Below are 18,146 nucleotides of genomic sequence, written 5' to 3'. Positions count from 1 at the left end.
AAGGCCAGGCTCCGTCTAACAACCTCACAAGCTCCTCCCGAAAGTCTTAACTGAGCCTCTGCCCATCGACCCAGCCAGTTGGCTTTCAAGGTGAGCCCCCAGAATAATCACGGGGAGCACCAACAGCAACCTGGACTAATAGTCACAGGCAGGGAGACATCCCGATGCAGGCTAACAACGTCAGGCAGAGCGATTTCCCTACCTGAACACGCTACCTGGCTTTACGTTTGGATAGAAAAGTATCCCCATCCCCAAAAAGCAACCTTAGCAAAACTACATTAAGCATTTGTGAATAATCAAAGTTAATCTGCGGGAGGGAGGGGGGAATGGGTATTCTGTACAGGTGTTTTAAGCTTTACATCATATAGTTTTAAAAACAGAGTTTTTAATCTCATGCAGCCAGAATGGATCTTTTACCACGTGTGCTGGCTGCAGCTGACCCTAACAAATGGAAAGTGAATACTGGACGAGGTAATTTGCCTGCTGGCCACGCTGCAACAGTACACAACAGGTTTTCTCACCGCTTCCTAGGATATTAAATTTTAACAGTATAGACAGAGGATTGCAAGTGCTGTGAAATCAGGAAATAAATTTCTGCTTCAGGATTTCAGTGCATTCCGTTCTTTTAGCATTCCTTAACAGAGATGTTTCTTTGGAAGGGTGGGGATTTAGTTTTTAAAAATAGCACCAATTTACTATTTTAGTCTGTTTTAAATATAGTGTTAGTGAAAGATGCCAGATTAATTGTTCCCAGACACTCCATGCATTTCCTACTGTTGCACAAAGTCTGTGCAAAACTGGAATTTAAACCCAAACACACACATTAGCCCAGGGTCTTAACCTGGACCAACCACTTCCTATTCTCATGAGAAGCAGGGACACACACCTTCCTCCCAGCACTACCAGTTGTGTTTTCCACCTCAAGCAGCCATGCACTCCTACCAAGGAAAGGAACCGCTACAATCTATTTACTGCCTGTCTCTCCTGATAAAAGTACCAGTTCCTATCATTTCTGGTCCTGTATTTTGTGATCAGAGGAAAAAGATGATCTCATGCAAGCCAATAGTTTTTGGTCAAAGAACAGGCTTGTACTTAATTTGGCAGCTTAGGAAGCAAAAGACTCTGGAAACCACTTCTTTTCCCTTGGGAAAAGTCCCTACACATGAAATCTGTGAATACCCCACAGTCAGGGTTGGTTAATTATTCCTCTCAATGATGATTAACCCTGATACCGTAACACAGGGAAACAAGTGTCTTAACGGGAACATCCCTTCTTACCGTGCCCTCTGAACCACGGAAGATCATTTACAATTCCTTACAAGGTCAAAAAAATTTCCTGTGACTTAAACCAATCCACAAATAATTTTATAGAGACGAACAAACTCTGCGGAAGCAAGTATTTCTCTAGCGGTTTACAGCAACAAAGACACCAGCCTAAGACCCGGGTCCCAGTACAGACTCCCAGGCACCGCTCGGTTTCCCCACCCCGAGCGGGGCTCCAGGTCAGGTTTTCCCCTAGCAAACACGTTTATAGCGGAGCAGACTTCAGGCGTAACGCTTTCACGAACCCTTCTGCTCCAGTAAACGCTCTGCTCCTAAAAATACTTGCAGGTGAACAAGCTCGGTCGTACTCAAGCAGATCTGCGCTTCCCCGGGAAGCCCAGGATGGAGGAGCAGGCTCCGGAGCACGCCCGAGCAGCCCTCGTAACCCGTCTCAGGACCCGGTTTGACAATACCCCTGGCAGCTCCGCGGGCGCTTACCATCTGGGAATGATAGGACAGGATGAATACATGAGTCCAGCTGGGAGAGGCGCTCCAGCAAAGGGGCATCATACTGGATTTCCACAGTCGTCGAGCTTCGAGTGCCGCACAGAGCGCACGAAGGGTTCACGTCACAGCTACATCGCACCAGGCTGTTACGATGGACCTGGAAAGGGGAGAGAGAATAGCGTCAACATATCAAAGGTCAACATGTCTAAGGGCTCTCTTCACAAATTCCCCTGTGACAGCCATGAAAAACATCCTAAAGGCCCATTTTTTTTTTTTTACACCTTGTATAAAACCTGTTCATTTAGTCTCGACTCATAAAAGGACACATTCACTTTGCATAAACACAACTGAAAACTACTACTCACCAGCACAGATAGCTTAACATCTACTAAATTTGACTAAAAGTGTTTAATTTTATCTAGGTTGAAACCTCATTTATAAAAACCATGAGGCAGCACAATTCAGTTGTCAGAGAGGAAAAAAAGCCTTTCTGAGATCAGACGGGTCAGAGAGCCATCACTATATGCCAAGAGCTGACACTTACAGGGCCACCTTTACAGAGTGAAAAAGGGTGGTTTTCGACCTCGTTTCCTAAACCAGGACAGACTTTCAATTCACAGATCTGTAGACTTTATATAGTCTTTTATTCACTTGTATGAAACCACTGCAGGCAGATGCACAACTGGATGTAAATCCCCCACAGAGACAGCAACCTATGATTCCCTGTCAAAATGGAAGGATGTATCAAAGCAGGTCCTGCAGAAGTCTGTTCTGAGTCCAGTATTATTCAAATAATTTCCATTAATCACTTGAATGATGGAACAGAGAATACCCTTAAGCCTTAGCAAATAACACTAGAACTGGGAAGGGCTGCAAGCACCTTGAAGGAAAGAGCTGGAATCCCACTCGTGGTTACAAATTAAGAGAAACGATCTAAAATAAATCAAATATAATTCACTGAGGGCAAATGCAACAGGCGGACACTTCAGTGACCAGTGAAGAGGAGGAAGAGGTAACTGAGCAGCAGTTCTGCCCAGAGGATCTGGTGGTTATGGATCAGAAAATGAGCATGAATCAGCAGTGTCATACCATTACTGAGAATTAACACCCCACGGGGTTTTATAAACAGGATGGCTGCGTAAAACCCAGGAGGTAATCCTGCCACTCTGCTCCATTGCTAACGTGTGAGCTGGAGGGCTGCACCCAGTTTTGGGCACGTATTTCAAGAAATGTGCGTACCAAACAGAAAGGAAAACAACAAAAAAATTACAAGATCCAAAAAAATACGTCCTATGTGCAAAAACTGAAAGACCCGTGGCGTGTTTAGCGTAGAGCTGACCACATAAAGAATCACCACATCAACGTTCATACTTCAGGAAGAGCTTCTGAAGCGACGAGGGGAGCTGACCAGTTTACACCAGGACTTGGACTACTGGTAATGACTTTAAATGGCAGCCAAGGCAGCTTGTTTTAGAAAGTTTGGTTTGTTTGGTTTTGCTGTCTGAAAAACAAGACTAGCTAAGCTCTCAAATAGCTTGCCTAAGGAGGTTTAGACAAACCGTCTGGCATGGTATGAGGATAAAGCAGTCTGCTCTGGGGCACGGGGATCTGTGGGTGACTGCAGGAGATCCCTTCCCGTCCTGTTTCACAAGACCAGTCCTGTTTGCAACCCACTGCAGGCTACAGACCCACTCAACCCTTCAGCCTCTTTTCTTTCCTACAGGACCTCTCCTGACTTAAAAATTTCAAGTGATGTTGTATTCAGATTTTGTAAAACACTAGGCACGGTTATGGATGATCTCTATTGAAACAGTGAGCTCTCCGGTTGTAATTTCTGGTCACAGCAATCCACAATGACGTGGTGCTAGATGGGACAGCACGGTCAACTGGACATGGTATTTCTGGACCATGACCTAGCCATCACTTAGCTTTCTCTCAAATAACTGGAGGAGTCCACACAAATCCTCTGCTATCTGGCACATCTTCTATCCTTTGGAACTGCTCTTCTGAACCATCTCTGGTTATCAAATATATTTGATGAATATAGTCAAAAACTAACACAGAATTAGCAGCTGCTTCTTCAAACACCGAGTGCGCAAGTCAGCATCACCTACGGGATAGTTTATAAACTTCTGAATCACTGAAGATCTTGCAAGCAGTCACTGCAGAGCTCTACCAGAAATACCCCAGATTAAACTGCCCATGAGTAATCAGTTAAAGCTAACCTAGCTGAGTGAGAATTGATTTTGCTCAAAAAAATGTTGCTTTTTGAACTTCTCTTTAAAACTCCAGCGCCCGCAGAGTGAAAACCCCCAAACCCTTGTGGTAAAGTTTGACTTGAAACACTTGGACTCAAAGGTACGTGGATTTTTGCCATCTACGGTTCTGCAATCATGAGAGCTGCAGGCTCAAAGGTGGTCCTTATTCCCTCAATTTCTAACTATCTATCCTCCAACTGATAGTTTACGGCATTCCTAAGAGAAATTAAAAAGAATGAAGCATGGCCTTTCCTCATACAGGGAATAAACTGTATTTCCACTGAACTGAATTCTCCAAAAGGGCAAGGGAAGACTATGTGGAGAGGAGTGTAAAATAAAAAAAATAAATAAAACCAAACCCAGGAACAGAGTCACGGCATTCAGCGATTTCCAAACTTAAGGAGCGGAAGCGAACACGATCACCTCGGCAGGCCTTTTGCAAGACATCCCACATATGCCTGGTCAGGCAACTGTAGTTTTCCTTTGAGCACGTAGCAGCGAGTTCCTGGGGCTGTGTTAATTCCTGTGCTCAGAGTTAAGGTTTCCCGATATTTGACTTTTCAGAGCTTCTTTCGACTGCTCAGACTGTACCGTATTGAACTACCCAGCCTGAAGTTCACCTCAGGCTGGTTGGTTTTAGAAAAGAAAACCCACATCAGAGTTCAGCATCTTCCCTCCCCAGTGACAGCTAATAAAAGTCTTCCAACAAATTAGAAGCTTCTCCTTTACTTCTCCAACCCCTTTGAAGCCTCACTGTCCTCCTCTTCCTCCCCATTATTTTTCCCCTCTTAATAACCACAAACATTCCCAAAACAGGGAGACCTCTTCATGCGAAGAGCAAAAGCACACTGGACCAATGCCTCAGTACCTCACCAGGCTCTCCGGTGTGGAGCTTTAGCTATATACTGCATCAAAAAAAACCAAACAGCACTAACCTTTTTGGAAAGAGGCATAATGCTGCTAGGTCGAACAAGCCGTCGCTTCTTACAGCTCAGTACTGGGCGAGTGCGAGCTGCTACACATGTTCCATCCGAAGATGAAGAAACCATGTTTAGTCGCTGCTTTTTATGCAAGAGCTCCTCAGCTTCCTGGCCATCTCCCTGAGCATGTTCTGCCAGGCCGGGCTGAAGACTGCCCAAGAAGAGAAGAGAGTAAGACAGATACTGTTATTCGTTCAACCACCCCACGTTACCCAGCAGTACCAGCTGGTTCACCATTCAGACCTTAGCAAACACTCTAAGCTGAGTTTAAAGCATTGCGGTTTCACGAGGCAATAGTTTTTATTAAGGCAACTCTAATTTTTGCTTTTACTTTGGTCCCTTTCCACACTCTCCCACCACTGAACCTTTGCCAAAATACCTTTGGAACTTCTGAACAAAAGATAGCATGTAAAGCCAGACACAGAGCAAGACCAAAAGCCACTCTAGTCCTGAACAGCTTTAATCCTAGAATTCAGCTTCCCTCAAAATTACAGTTCAGGGTATCTTAATACAACAGGTTCTCATGAGTCTAAATGCCAGAGAGCACAAGACAGAGAACATGTAATTTTCTAGAAAAAATATTTAACCTCGATGTAAACTTATTCTGATTAATATTTGAGAACTATACCTCTAACAGCTCTCAGCAGTGACACCAGAAAGGTGCAATATTAACATTAACCTTTCTGTTTTACGTACAAAGGACTTTCCTGTCCACACGCAGTAACCCTGCCCTACCACGGCATCAATACACCATGCCACTTATCAAATACCAGCACAACTCCTCATCTACGGAACCTTTTCATGTATATTTTACAAATGTTTCATTTCTAAAAATGCAAAACATTAAAGCCCTGTGGTCTAAGGCTCTGTAGTTCAAAGGCTACAGGCATGTAAAGGGCTCTGTTATAGCCCGCAGTGTTTCAGCTGTAGCAATGACTTAGTTGATCGGTGCTTTCTACGCTTGCAGCATCCCTGCCGAAGGTACTAAGCAAGTGCAATGGTGCTGGCAATGCTCCTCTAGCACTACCAGTCTTCGAAGCACCGTGTGTTCAAGGGTTTTCAAGTGGTTCAACCCTGAAATCATCCTGTAGCACAGGAGAATTTCTTTCACTTGTTTTCATTTACCCACTTAAAGACCTACTCAACAAAAACAGCCTGGAAAAACAAAGAATTTAGAAAGCCTTACTCCCAAATCAATGGGATTTGGGTTCCTCAGTATATCCAGAAAAGTGGGCCAGTGGTTACAGATACTTCTGCAAAGTAACTGCAAGCGGGCCACTAGTACCTTTGAATCATACAATTTGCAAGTGTATTAAAAATACCCACAAAGAAACAGTTTTGAACATGCTCACTGCATGGTTGCCTGCAGGGCCTGTCCACGTAAACACAGCTCAGTTTAATACCATTTTCAGAAAAACAATGCAGCAGAAAACCGCAAGCAAGCAATCTCCTCCAAAACTTTTCCAAGCATGATCTACTACCTTAGTTTTTTCAAATACAGACCATTTTTACCTTTACCAACCCAATTTCTACCCACCAGCATGTTACAGGCTGGCTTTCAATGGGACTTCATCAAGATATAAAAATCAAACTCTTCCCATAATATGCAAGCAGCTTACGTGTTAATAACTCCATTGACGGGTCTCGGTGCTCCACAGGGCTTGATGGGATGGGATTCAGGAGTATTTGCAGCAGAAATACCCAAGTTCTCTAGTGGCTGGGATCCAGAAACACTCTAAGGAAGGATGAGAAAGACCATAAATTAATAAAAAAAGCTTCTTAAATAGCCACAACGTTCTTATTCCCGGTTTCTAGTTGAGGATTCTGCACTGTAGCCATGGGTTTCCACACTGGAGTTCAAAACAAGGGTTCAGAAGTCACTACGTGAACAGGAGACTGGAGACATAAGGACTTCTTAGGGAGCAGCTCTGGCAAGAGGATGGATACACGACAGCTTTCAATGCAAGAACCAAAGGACTTCAATTCCCCTCAGGCAACCACTAAGGAGCATGAAAGGCTGAGGTCTTTAAGGAGATTTTAGCAGTTTGTCTCAATAGTGCAAACAAGTTCATAACCACCTGTAAACCTCGCAGGCGTCTTCTGAAGTTTGATGTTGTGCTCTAAGCCACACGGCTGTAAGCTCTTGTCTAAGCACTTTGAGGGAAAACGGGAGGAGAAGGAGAGGAGAACAGACTTGCAAAACTGAATTTGCATTTTAACTAAATACCTGTGCAAACATGGTCCAAATAGCACTTTAAATATTTTAAATGAGCATGCACACAACTGTGGTTTTTGGATGTAAGCAGGCCAACTCTAAAAAGCTAAAACTGCCTGATAAACACAAAGCTGGAAACACCCTTTTGGCAGAGGAAAGTAAGTAAAAACTAAGCTAAAGACACAGAGGTCCCCAATCCCTTCTGCCTGAGGTCTGAAATACAAACCCTCTCGCCCTGCAGTGAGCAGCAGTTACTGCGTGGCTGCAGCACTGAACGTTGCACATCTCCCACTGCCCTGCAAGCGGCCTCAACGGGGACGACTGTCACCGCAGCTTCCAAGGACACACTGGCTTTGTACCTCCTGCCAGCGACGTTCCTGCTCGCTGCCCCAGCAGGTGCCGGCGTGTTCGTACCCCTGGCACCCATTGCCCCCAGTCTCCTCCTTGCAGCCCCTTCTTTTTGTTTTCAGACACGCTCCTCCTCCTCCCCAGGGTTAAACTTCACGTCTTCCTTCGTGCAGCACTTCCTACACTCACTGCCAATGTCTCTCTTGCTGGATTTCCCCCTTCATGCACGCAAGGGCGGTGGTGCAGTTCAAGTGCTAGTATGAAAGACAAAAGAAAGGGTCTGACTTATCTACATAGATGGCCGGCTGGCCAGCCCCCCCGCTTGTCACATACTCCATCTCAAAAGCATCGGTATCAAATTGATTAAAATTTTCCCTGCAATCACTCCCCCGACTCAATGAAGAACTAAAATCAGGCTACAGCAGTGCTGGACTAACGGTTTCCAGAATAGCAGAGTCCTGACTCACCAAGGGAAGAGCAATTTCTAACAAGACAGACAACTTCTGCCTGTTGCCTGTTTGAGGAACTTTGCTGGGTTTTCCACACTTCTGCTAAAAAAGAGGTTTCTCCCGGGGGGGGAGCAGAGACGGGATCAGACCGACAGGCTCGTCTCTGACGCTCGGTCTGAGCGCACAGAGGCAGGGGCGAGATCAGACCGCGCCAGCAGCGACAGGCAAGCACAACGTGGCACCCTGCGAGGTGAAGTCAGTGCAGGAGCTGAACGTTTCCCCTCCGGTTTCCACATGACACCGCCGCCGGAGGCACCCACAGTTCAGGAGGGCGGGTACACATGACTCATAAGCTCTTTTGAAATAGGGTATTTATTTTCTTCTCCAGAAAGGGTCTTAAAAGAGGAACCTCTTCTCCAAGAGCTGTCTCCGGCTCGGTGGTTCAAGATAGGAACAGAAGGTGACCCCTCTGCTTCCTGCGGAGGAGCTGGAAAGCATCAATCCAAAGTTTATCAGAAACAGCCCAGGCTCACCTTATCACCCTGAAGATGGGTGTACCCTAACAAGGCTCCGACGTGAGCAACGGGGGAACGAGCAGGACTGCAAGAGCTGACATCTCCAGCGTCCAGAGCAGAGGCAGAGCTCTTGCACCAGCTCCTCCTGGTTGCACCTCCCAACGCCGTGCTTTCCTCCGGGGCTGGCTGGGCAGCCAGGCTGGGATCCAGAGGAACGTTCATCACACCAGGATCACATCGATGCTCCAGACTGACCTCTTCTCTGCGTTTCGGGTACACCTGGGAAGTCCAGGTCTTTAGGATCCCTAGGACTCTTAGGGGGGGTGTCAAAGATTCAGCTTTAGCACACCTGCTTGTTGCACGTGAAACCAGGAGCCTGCAGACTACCAGGGGCTCTGACAGCAGTAAAGACGCTGAGTGCTGGCAGGTAGTCACGACCCAGCACCAGAAATGTCCCCCATATTCCCAAAAAACCCAAACAAAACCAGACAGGTTCAGACCTTCACCTATTACTAGATACAAACCCCTAACGCAAGCGGAAGCCTTACCAAAACACTCCATCGATATCTTTTCTCATTTACTATTAAAAATTTTTAGTACACCCCCCTCGCTAGATCAGCAATACAAGCAATGAACCAATATCAACAGCCGAGTTATTTCCTCAGGGCTTCGTGTTATTCCCGTCTTCAGGCAAAAATATTTATTCACATACTGAGCTTCCAGTTCCCAACAGACATTCCCAGGCCTTCTTTGCAAAGCCCTTCCCCGCACTGACGACAGGATTAGCTCCTCCTAGGGGTTATCAGCCACGTCCCACACATCAAGCCGATGCCCGAGGACACGTATCCCGCATTCACGCCAGCGTAGGGAGGTACCCATGAGTGGATGAGATCCAAAGAGGAGCTGGGGATGAGACAGGATGGATTCCTCCCCTTACTCCATGTTGCAGACCTGTCTCTTACTCTGCCAGGTTGGGGTGGGGGAAAAAAAAAAGCCTAATTCTAAGCAGTCCGAAGAATGCCAAAATGATAAGCAGCTCTCCAGGAGAGGCTCCAGAGATACCCTTCCAGTAAGTGTCCTAACGCAACAGGAATGGTCTCTGGGCTCATCTCTGGCTCGGAGCAGATCAAGGCTCTGACTCAACACCTCACCCTTATGAGCAAGTCTAAGCACAAACCCTCCAGCAGCAGGGTTAGAAGCTGGGTGCCCGGAGGCAGCGTTTCTGGCAGCTGACACCTCCAGCACTGCTGCAGAGAAGCTGGAAACGTGGAGCGATGTGCGCGTCCACCAGCAGCCACGCATGGAAGGGGAATAAAAAGTCCTTTTCAAGAGGAGTTACCCTCCAAGGTGGCAAGCACAGCTGCAGGAGTAGCCACAAGAAGGTGCCAAGTAGGAAGCTGCAGCCTGCTTTACACCAAAAATGTTGTTCTTCACTGCTCTCAGTATCTATTAGTTACCTCCAAGACCTGCAAGAGAGATCAGATCTCCATCGACTAACAAAAGTCTCCTTCTGCAAAGCTCATACCCAAGTGAAAGGGATGAGAAAAGGGACTGCAGGAAACGAGTAAACACAGCAACACTGAGATGGCTGTGAGCAGCAAAACCAGACAGCACCGGCCAAGCAAGCATTTTCTTTTCCATACATCAGAAATCTACAGCCATTTTCTATTCTATACATACAGAGATGATGTCTAAGACAATCTAATAAAGGACAATGTGATGATTTTGTAAGTATATGGAAAATGTCTTTAATATGTAGGGACAAAGTCAGGTGGGACACAGTCCTTCCATCTGCAGATTCCCAGGTTGAAAATACACTCATGTCAGATAAACATCCTGATTTAAACAGATAAGGAAGAAAATATTCTTCCTATCACTGTTAAATTTGATTATTTATCTCCATTATCAACCTGCCATTTACAGATTAGCTCCCAAACAACAGCCAATTCATCAATCCAGGAGCACGCTATTTCTGAAGCGAATCGGAGCACGCTGTCACTGTGCTTGTTTATTATTCTCCAAGCGCTTTTTGGGTTAAAGCATGAAAAGGGGGGGGGGAGACACGCACAACAGACGGACATCACTGTTCAAAACCAGACACTGCGTAATGCTTGTGATTCAGTCACGATCTGTAGCAGCCCCTGTCACCCTGGCTCTCCAGCCTCCCGTCGCTCCTCCAGCGTGGCTCTGTTTTTATTTGAAGCACCATCTACTATTTCAGTCATGGGCAAAACCTGTTCATTGTACCAAATTACACAGCAGAGTTTTGGGCTCAGCTAATCTGCTAATTAAAGACTTAAATTCCAAACACACATCTGAAAGCCAGTGTCAAGCAAGGAGACATTTTATTACAATCACTCGTAATAACCCCTTTGCGGTCCGGCGTTGTTAAAAAATTTCACAGTATTTCATATTATCAGGAAAACTCTGACAAAGTCTTCCCAGGGATAGGAGAAAACATTCGAAGTACAGTTTTACGGTTACTTCTAGTTAAGTTTTTTATCTGTATCAACTACATTGAATATTGGTCTATGGAACTCAAGCACTCCCATTGCAGTGAAGCTCCGTTTCTCCCCAAACGCGGCATTAGGACAGAAAAGCAAGAGCGCTGCAGCTTGGTAGCAGGAGTTTGAGCCACGTAGGGACCACCCTTCTCTTAGTACTACACCACAACTTCAAAATCCTCCATTTTAATACGTCGATGTGTCCCACAGGATCAAAAGTAATCACAGCCAGGCTGATCAAGCCTTTAGTCTGTGGCCTACATTTCTGCATTAAATAATAAATACCTGGCACTCTGCATAGTTTCCAGCGCATCTCCCTGAAATCATTAGTTCCCTTTCCAAGGGGTAACACTCAGGCAGATATTAACAGCCACATCTTTAGAAGCCTTTGCTAATTGTGCTGCTCAGTTTGAGGTACTTTTGCTAGAGGGAAAGGATTAGATAGGGTTTTTAAGCTTCACAAAATGCTAATGCATATTACAAAGGTACCCCGAGGAACTCTCTTCTAAAAGGTGTTTAAAGCCTATCGTTTATTAACCCCAAAATAATCTGGGAGAGGGCGAGCTACAAATCCAACAGATCAGCAATTCCCACGTGAAGTCCCACAGAGAGGTGCTTCTGCGGGGGGCCAGTCCCACGCCAGACACACAGTTCAAGCCATCTCTCTCCACTGCAGCTCCAAGGATGAACCTTCCCTACCCAAAATTCATGAACGTGAAGTATCTGGACCCAGTCACTTCTGCTGCTGGCACTTACCAGCCGGTCAGCCCCAGGCTCCAGCTTAACTTCAGCACTAACGGGACGGGATGCATCATCTACTGCAGGATCAGGGGGTGATGCTTCACCAAGAACTATCAGCCCCTGGAAGAGAGGGAAGGGAACAGGAATTAACGGCGGGTCCTTTGGTCTCAGCAGGGAAACTGCGCATCCACCGTCCCCCAGAAACTACAAGCGCTGCACAGCAAGGCTTGCATTCCCGCCGCATTTTTCAGACGTGATGCCAAACCGAATCCCCTGCTGCCTGGATTTTCCTGACATCTAAGCTGAACTCGGAGGGGGAAGGACAGTGGCTGAAGCCAGATCACATGCCTTCAGCCCATTAATAGCAGACAGTTAGCTCCCTCTCGGGCAAAACTGCTGAAACGCCGCTGCTGTCCCGCTTCCCACCCTCTCCCCTCCTCCCGCACGCGAGGAGGTTCAGCCAGCTGCGTGCCAGCAAAACCAAAGAGAACATTTTGCTGTAGCGCAGAGCAGGAAACGACTGCTTTCATAGTACAAAGTGGAACTCGCCACCACAGCCAAGCAAACAATTTTGAGCAGGTGCCAAAAATCTACAGTCAAACTTGTTACTCTGAGCAGATTTTTTTCAAAGAAGTGATATTCACAAAATCCAATAAGGAAAGAAAAACACTGATAAACAAGCCATTGCTATAAACTTAGCGGGACAAAGCACAGTGGCAGAGCACTGTTTTATCAGGCTCAACATATGTTGCCCTGTTTATGTCGTACTCTAAGTGAAGCTTACGCTAAAGGCAGGACTGCTTTCTCTCTGAACACCACAAAATAAAATAAAATCATTATAATTATGCATATTCTGAACTATACTATAACAAAGCAGGCTAAAATGTGCAAGGGATTAGAAAGTTGGTGGAACCTACAGGCCATGAATATAATCCAGGACAAAGACAAGCCAGAACAAGTTTGCATTTGGTCACACAAGGGACTACGGAAAAGGCTGCTCAGATTAAGAACAGGCAGATCAGTCATCTGAAAACAATTTTGGAGGTTGCACGGTGCGTCACAAGAAAGCGAGCCTGGAAGGGAACCTGGACACGTTAGCTGGAGAGAGGAGAGAGCTACAAGGCTTTTCTCAAAGCCCACGAAGTCAAATCTTACATGACCGATGCCATGGAAGTCGCTCATAAGGCTGATCTTATGCCTTGACACAATCTTCTACACAACGGCTCGGTGGCTCTCCAGAAAGATCGTGGTAGCCCATAGTTCAGGCATACTTTATTTAAAAACAGTCCATAAACTAAACACAACTGTACGTGGCCTCTGACCAGCAATGAGGAAGTAGCCAGCTTCTAGAATAAACATGATGACGATTTTCTAGAGTTTCCTGACATCCCAGAAGGATGTTTAGTGGATGAGAGAGGCTGGAAGTCTGAACTCGATTAAATACTGCTGTGCTTTTCCTCTACTCTAGAAGATCCCACTCTGAAAGCAACCCCTCATTCCCCATTGCTTCTAGAAACATCCTCAGGCATGCGTCAGCAAAGAGGTAGGTCATCTCCAGATGTCAGGTGTAGGAGACAGTGGACATGAAAAAGGGAGAAACTGGGACTGAATGCAAAACTGGAACCAAGGAAATGGCTTCACTTGGACACTCCGGAAAGCACTTGGGCTTCTCATTTGCTCAGTGAAAGAATGAGGTGGGGAAGCACGAGCACTGGGAACACGAACAGCCACCACGGACTTCTGCCTTCAATTTAAAGGAAGAGGATGAAGGGAGCTGCTCCACGCCTCAGGAAAGGAGCAGTAATTAGTTCTATATACTGTGGGTATATATACTATTCTATACTTTAGAAGTAAGTCCCTTTACTGCTGACTTTGAAGCAGAGGCAACGCTTAACGCAGCCTTCCCTGTGACAGTCACAGCTTTGGTTTTCGTGCCCTCGTACAGACGCTGCGCTGCCCGAACCTACCGTGCCGTCGTCCTCTCCCAGCTCCTAGCCCATGAGACAACCTCTACAGACCCGCAGGTTGGACAGCATCTTCCTGCTGAGGGCTCGTGCTCTCTGCTTTGCTTTTAACAGTTTTACATCTCCGTTATTTATACACTTCTGAATAATAGAGAGGACTCAGAAAGGCAACATCAAATTTCCAGCTCCCTTTCAGGGAAGGGAAAGGAGCAGCACATGTGAATTATTCCAAGGTCACACATACGTGCTTTTCACCAGCATTCTCCAAAACGAAGAAAAAAGGAAAACCGCCACCCCCCCGCCATATTTATGGGCAAGTTTGCCGCTTCTTTACTCCCATTTTTATCACTAATTATGGCATTAATGAGAAGTCAATTGTACAGATCTCAAATAGAGACAGATCTCCTATCTCACAGTCCTGTAATAGTCAGCAGCTTCTGCCAAGGGACTAATGGCTGAGGAAGAGGACTGACACACATTAAGACACATCAGAAAGAGACCGAGTGTCCTGAACAGCCCCGCACAGGGACAGCAGCATCTCTTACCGTGCCCTAAGCCCGACATACCACTGCAGACACAGGAAACTCATGTGAGAGCTGTAAATTCCTCCAGCAAGAGGCTCTTCCTAACTCCCATCCCACCCTCCCCATCACGCGTTTCTCTTGACTTAGCGGCTCCGACCAGAGCACAGCCCTCCCCGCGGGACGGGCTGCGCACAGATCAGACCAAAAGCTCGAAGGGAACACAGCGAACCTGCCTCGGATGGTCTGGGAACAAGTCGAACCTGGGTCTGCAGAGGCGATGTGTAAAACAACCCCGTCTTTAAGGAGTTTCACTTTAAGGTCACTGTATTTCAACCAAGTCTGCCACTGCACGAAATTCCTGCAGGAGCCTTTCATCTTAATTTACCTCTTATTCCATCTAAGAGTGAAACTTGTAAGAGACACAGAAAGAGAGAAAAAAGTGCTGTTTGTTCTTTTCCAAACACGGAGCATCTGCCACCCACACACGCAGGGAGGTGCAAAGAGGCTGCGTGCGGGGGGACCAGCACCGCGCCACACCCCATCTCCAAAAGACCCAACACAGCACATTGTGAAAAGAAACAAAACCACCTTATTACCTTCATGGACATCCAGTCCCTTAAATTAACTGTATACGCTCTTCAAAACCAACACAAAATCGAAGGCACAAGAGCCCGCTATTTTTAAGCGCCAGAAAACACGGTATTTTACAACTAACTTTGAACACACGCTCACTGATTTGTTGTTTTCCTCCGCATCTCACCAGGCTCCGACTGAGCCGATCCAAATGTGCTGAAAACACAATTACTGCTGAGACACCCAGGCAGCGGTGTACCTTCAAAACAGAAGGTTATTTTTGACTGCCTGGTCCTTTGATTTGACAAAGCAACGCATCTTTCTTGAAGGGTACGCTGGGATGTAAACCTTAACATACGAAGGTAATTAACCTAAAAAAAGAATAAAATAGAATAGCAACTTTGAATTCCTGCAGCAGCTACAGTTTAACCTCCAAATGGCCAAATAAGCTAGAATTAAGTTACGCTGATAGAAAAAACAAGGTGTCTCCAAATTCTTTAATTGTTGTCCCTGTACAATTTGAAGCCAGATCCATTCCAACAAGCCTCCTGTACTACTGAAACAAGCACTCGTTTCTCTAGTCTTCTGTACTTGTCCCAAGCTGCTTTTATGAATCTTACTCTGAGTTTTTCATCGATGAGAACAGAACATGTTTTACAAGGCATCCTTGAGCTCAATGACACCGACACAACAGCTGGGTGCAAGCGGTGATCTCCATGAAGTCCTATCAGAAAGATCTGATACTCGCTTTCTTGTTCAGGCAGAACAGCCACTACCAAATCCTGAACATCTGAACTTTTCTGCCACTGTAAGTGGCATGCTTTATTTAAATTCCCGTATCAGGTTATTGCAGTTGAGGAGTTTTTGTTTGAACAAATCAAGAAAGATGACATCCTGTTTTCTGAAACCTCAGATGTACTTTTCAACTTTGACACCATACTGTGATGTTCTCCTTTCAGACCTAGAGACTGCAACCTTAGATAAAAACATATGGGATGCTTGTAGCCATTATCGGGCCATTTCACAAGCCTGTCAAGTTGTCATCATCTGGTGAAGGCACTGAATCTTCCACTTCATTAGATGAGTTTTCTCATTTCTTCCATTACTTAATTTTTATCACATAAATGTTTACCTATTTTGTATTTTGTACTTACAAACCATCTTGCTTGGCTTTCTTAAGACAGAAGGAAGACGGTTCTTTCTGAAACCGGTTCATTAATTTGGCATACAGTCCGCTTCCCAGAAGCCTTTTGCTCTAATCTCGGTAATGTATTCCGTTCAGCAAGCCATGCTCGTCCACCTAGTCCTTCACAGCCCTCGCTCACTCAATTAGCCTGTTTTTCTACATAGCTGCATAAAAGTCCAGTCTCCCTCCCCTGCCTGTGCTTCCTACCCGCCTGGAAGCCTCTCTCCCCACCACCCCCAGAGCACCACACTTCTTGGGAAAAGCGTTTGCTGGACTCTGAATTCCTGAGGATCTGTAAGTTGATGCAATACCATGAGCCTTCTTGCCACAAACTCCAGACATTCCTCCCTCCAAGGCCTGACATTTAGACGTGCGTGCCTGAACAAGTCTCGATAACAATTCCTTCCTCACCCCTTCTCTGCTCTCCCCCGTTCTCCCGCCGTTCTCCCGCCATCTGAAAGCAAGTCTAAAAAAAATAATTCCTTCCACGGAGAAAGGTCAGCACCTAGAAACAGTCTTTTTTTATGATACTGACTCAATTTTAAGCCTGTGCTATGTGATAGCATCTGAAGTGAACTTCCTCCACAGTCCCCTCCCTTTCCCAGTAAGTCTCTTGTTAAGTTGTTCCTTATCCCCATCTTCAGCTACTCCCAAAAAAAAAAAAAAGAATGGGAAGGTTTTTTTTAAAAAAAAATCAAATAAAAAAAGGCTCGAACAATGGGGAACAGCAACACGCATGCAAAAGCACCCGTTTTGTTCAGTACCCGAGGACTGACTTTAAAGTAAGGTATTGCTCTCTTCATGTTACTGTATTGAACCAGGGAAAAGAATTACACTCAGCCCGTGCCAAATAGCATTACAATTAGTCACAACTGTGCAATATCCTTTTTGAGAGATGCAGGGGGGGAAAAAGCATCAGACTTTGCATACGCACCCTCCACTGCATCAGAAAAGAGAGCCATCCGGAGGCAGACAAAGCAAAATCACATATATCCAAACGCACTCCTGGTCCTCACCTTATTGGCTCTAATCTGCTTGTAGATGTCCGTTTGCTGCCGGATTCGGTATTCCAGGTCCGAGACGTGGGCTTGGAGCCAATTCCAGCGACTGACGATGGCTGCACGGTCTGCTGCCCATCTCCACTCTGCCCTTCGCCTCCTGGAAAAACAGAGAGGGGAAGGGGGGATTATTTTGAGTGTGATTTTAATTATACAGTCCACAAGAAAACCTAGCAGAACTGACAGATAGATAAAAAACTACATACTGAATGGCATGACTGATACCATCTAGCCACTGCTGATAATTACCAACCGAACTACAGACGTGCTATAAAAGCCATGCCTCCGCAGAGCAATATTAAAACAACTTTTGGTACCCAGTGATTGAAGTCCTGCCTATGCAAGCGTTAAGATTTTATTCCACGCTTAGCTGAACCAGCAGCTCCAGTCCTACCTGGCCACATCTGCCAGACCCACTTTTCCAAGTCTTGCAGAAAACAAAACCCATCTGCCCTCCCTTCCTCGACATAGCCTCTTTAAAAAAAGACCTCTGTCATCAGCCATGAAATATGCCTGAACACCAGCGCGTACCACGTGGCCACAATTAAAATTCAGTGGCAAGTTTCACAACACACCATCATTTGGTTTTAAGAGTAACCACCACTGTTTGGAGACGAGCAACAGAGCTAACAGCACCTTGCACAAGCTGCTCCCCTGCAACGAGGTGTTGCAAAGGAAGGCGGGCAACAGTAAACTTGGTTTCTGCATCTGATGGCTTGACTGAGCAAACAAAGAAGCCAGGAAAAAACATCAGAAAATTACTAAGTGAACAACTCCTGATCTCCGAGGCTCAGAGGCGCAATGTGAGAGAAGGCGAGCACGTCTGGGTGCATGGGGAGAACCCACACACTTTGCAACTCTTGACTGATTTCCTACCTTCTTTAGCTCTGCTGAGAACACAAAGTACGGTTCTGCAGGAGCATAAATATGCTTTCACTAGTGCATGGACTACATCATCGCATTTTACAGTCAACTGTTACAAAAACACCCTTCTCTCCACAACCGCACACGGCAGAAAGGAACACAAAGTCGGTAAGGTACATATAAATCCAGGGCTCCCC

The 18,146-nt window shown here is 45.9% G+C and overlaps 1 protein-coding gene across 6 annotated transcripts in view; it reads right to left on the bottom strand.

Moving 5' to 3' along the window:
* Positions 1-18,146, bottom strand: part of KANSL1 (KAT8 regulatory NSL complex subunit 1) — a 101,406-nt gene that overhangs the window by 13,670 nt on the left and 69,590 nt on the right. For 4 of the 6 annotated variants that reach the window (XM_075171292.1, XM_075171293.1, XM_075171291.1 and 1 more), the window contains exons 3-8: positions 17,044-17,185; positions 11,796-11,900; positions 8,554-8,814; positions 6,628-6,743; positions 4,964-5,159; positions 1,762-1,927 (exon numbers count right to left, since the gene is read on the bottom strand). In XM_075171292.1, the coding sequence (XP_075027393.1) occupies positions 1,762-1,927; positions 4,964-5,159; positions 6,628-6,743; positions 8,554-8,814; positions 11,796-11,900; positions 17,044-17,185 (986 nt within the window). The remainder of the gene's footprint in view (positions 1-1,761; positions 1,928-4,963; positions 5,160-6,627; positions 6,744-8,553; positions 8,815-11,795; positions 11,901-17,043; positions 17,186-18,146) is intronic. The other 2 variants (XM_075171294.1, XM_075171295.1) reach the window with 2 other exon arrangements.

This window comes from Calonectris borealis, chromosome 22 (assembly GCF_964195595.1).
Source record: "Calonectris borealis chromosome 22, bCalBor7.hap1.2, whole genome shotgun sequence".
Classification (NCBI taxonomy): Eukaryota; Metazoa; Chordata; class Aves; order Procellariiformes; family Procellariidae; genus Calonectris; species Calonectris borealis.
This window is presented reverse-complemented; position numbering and strand designations above follow the sequence as displayed.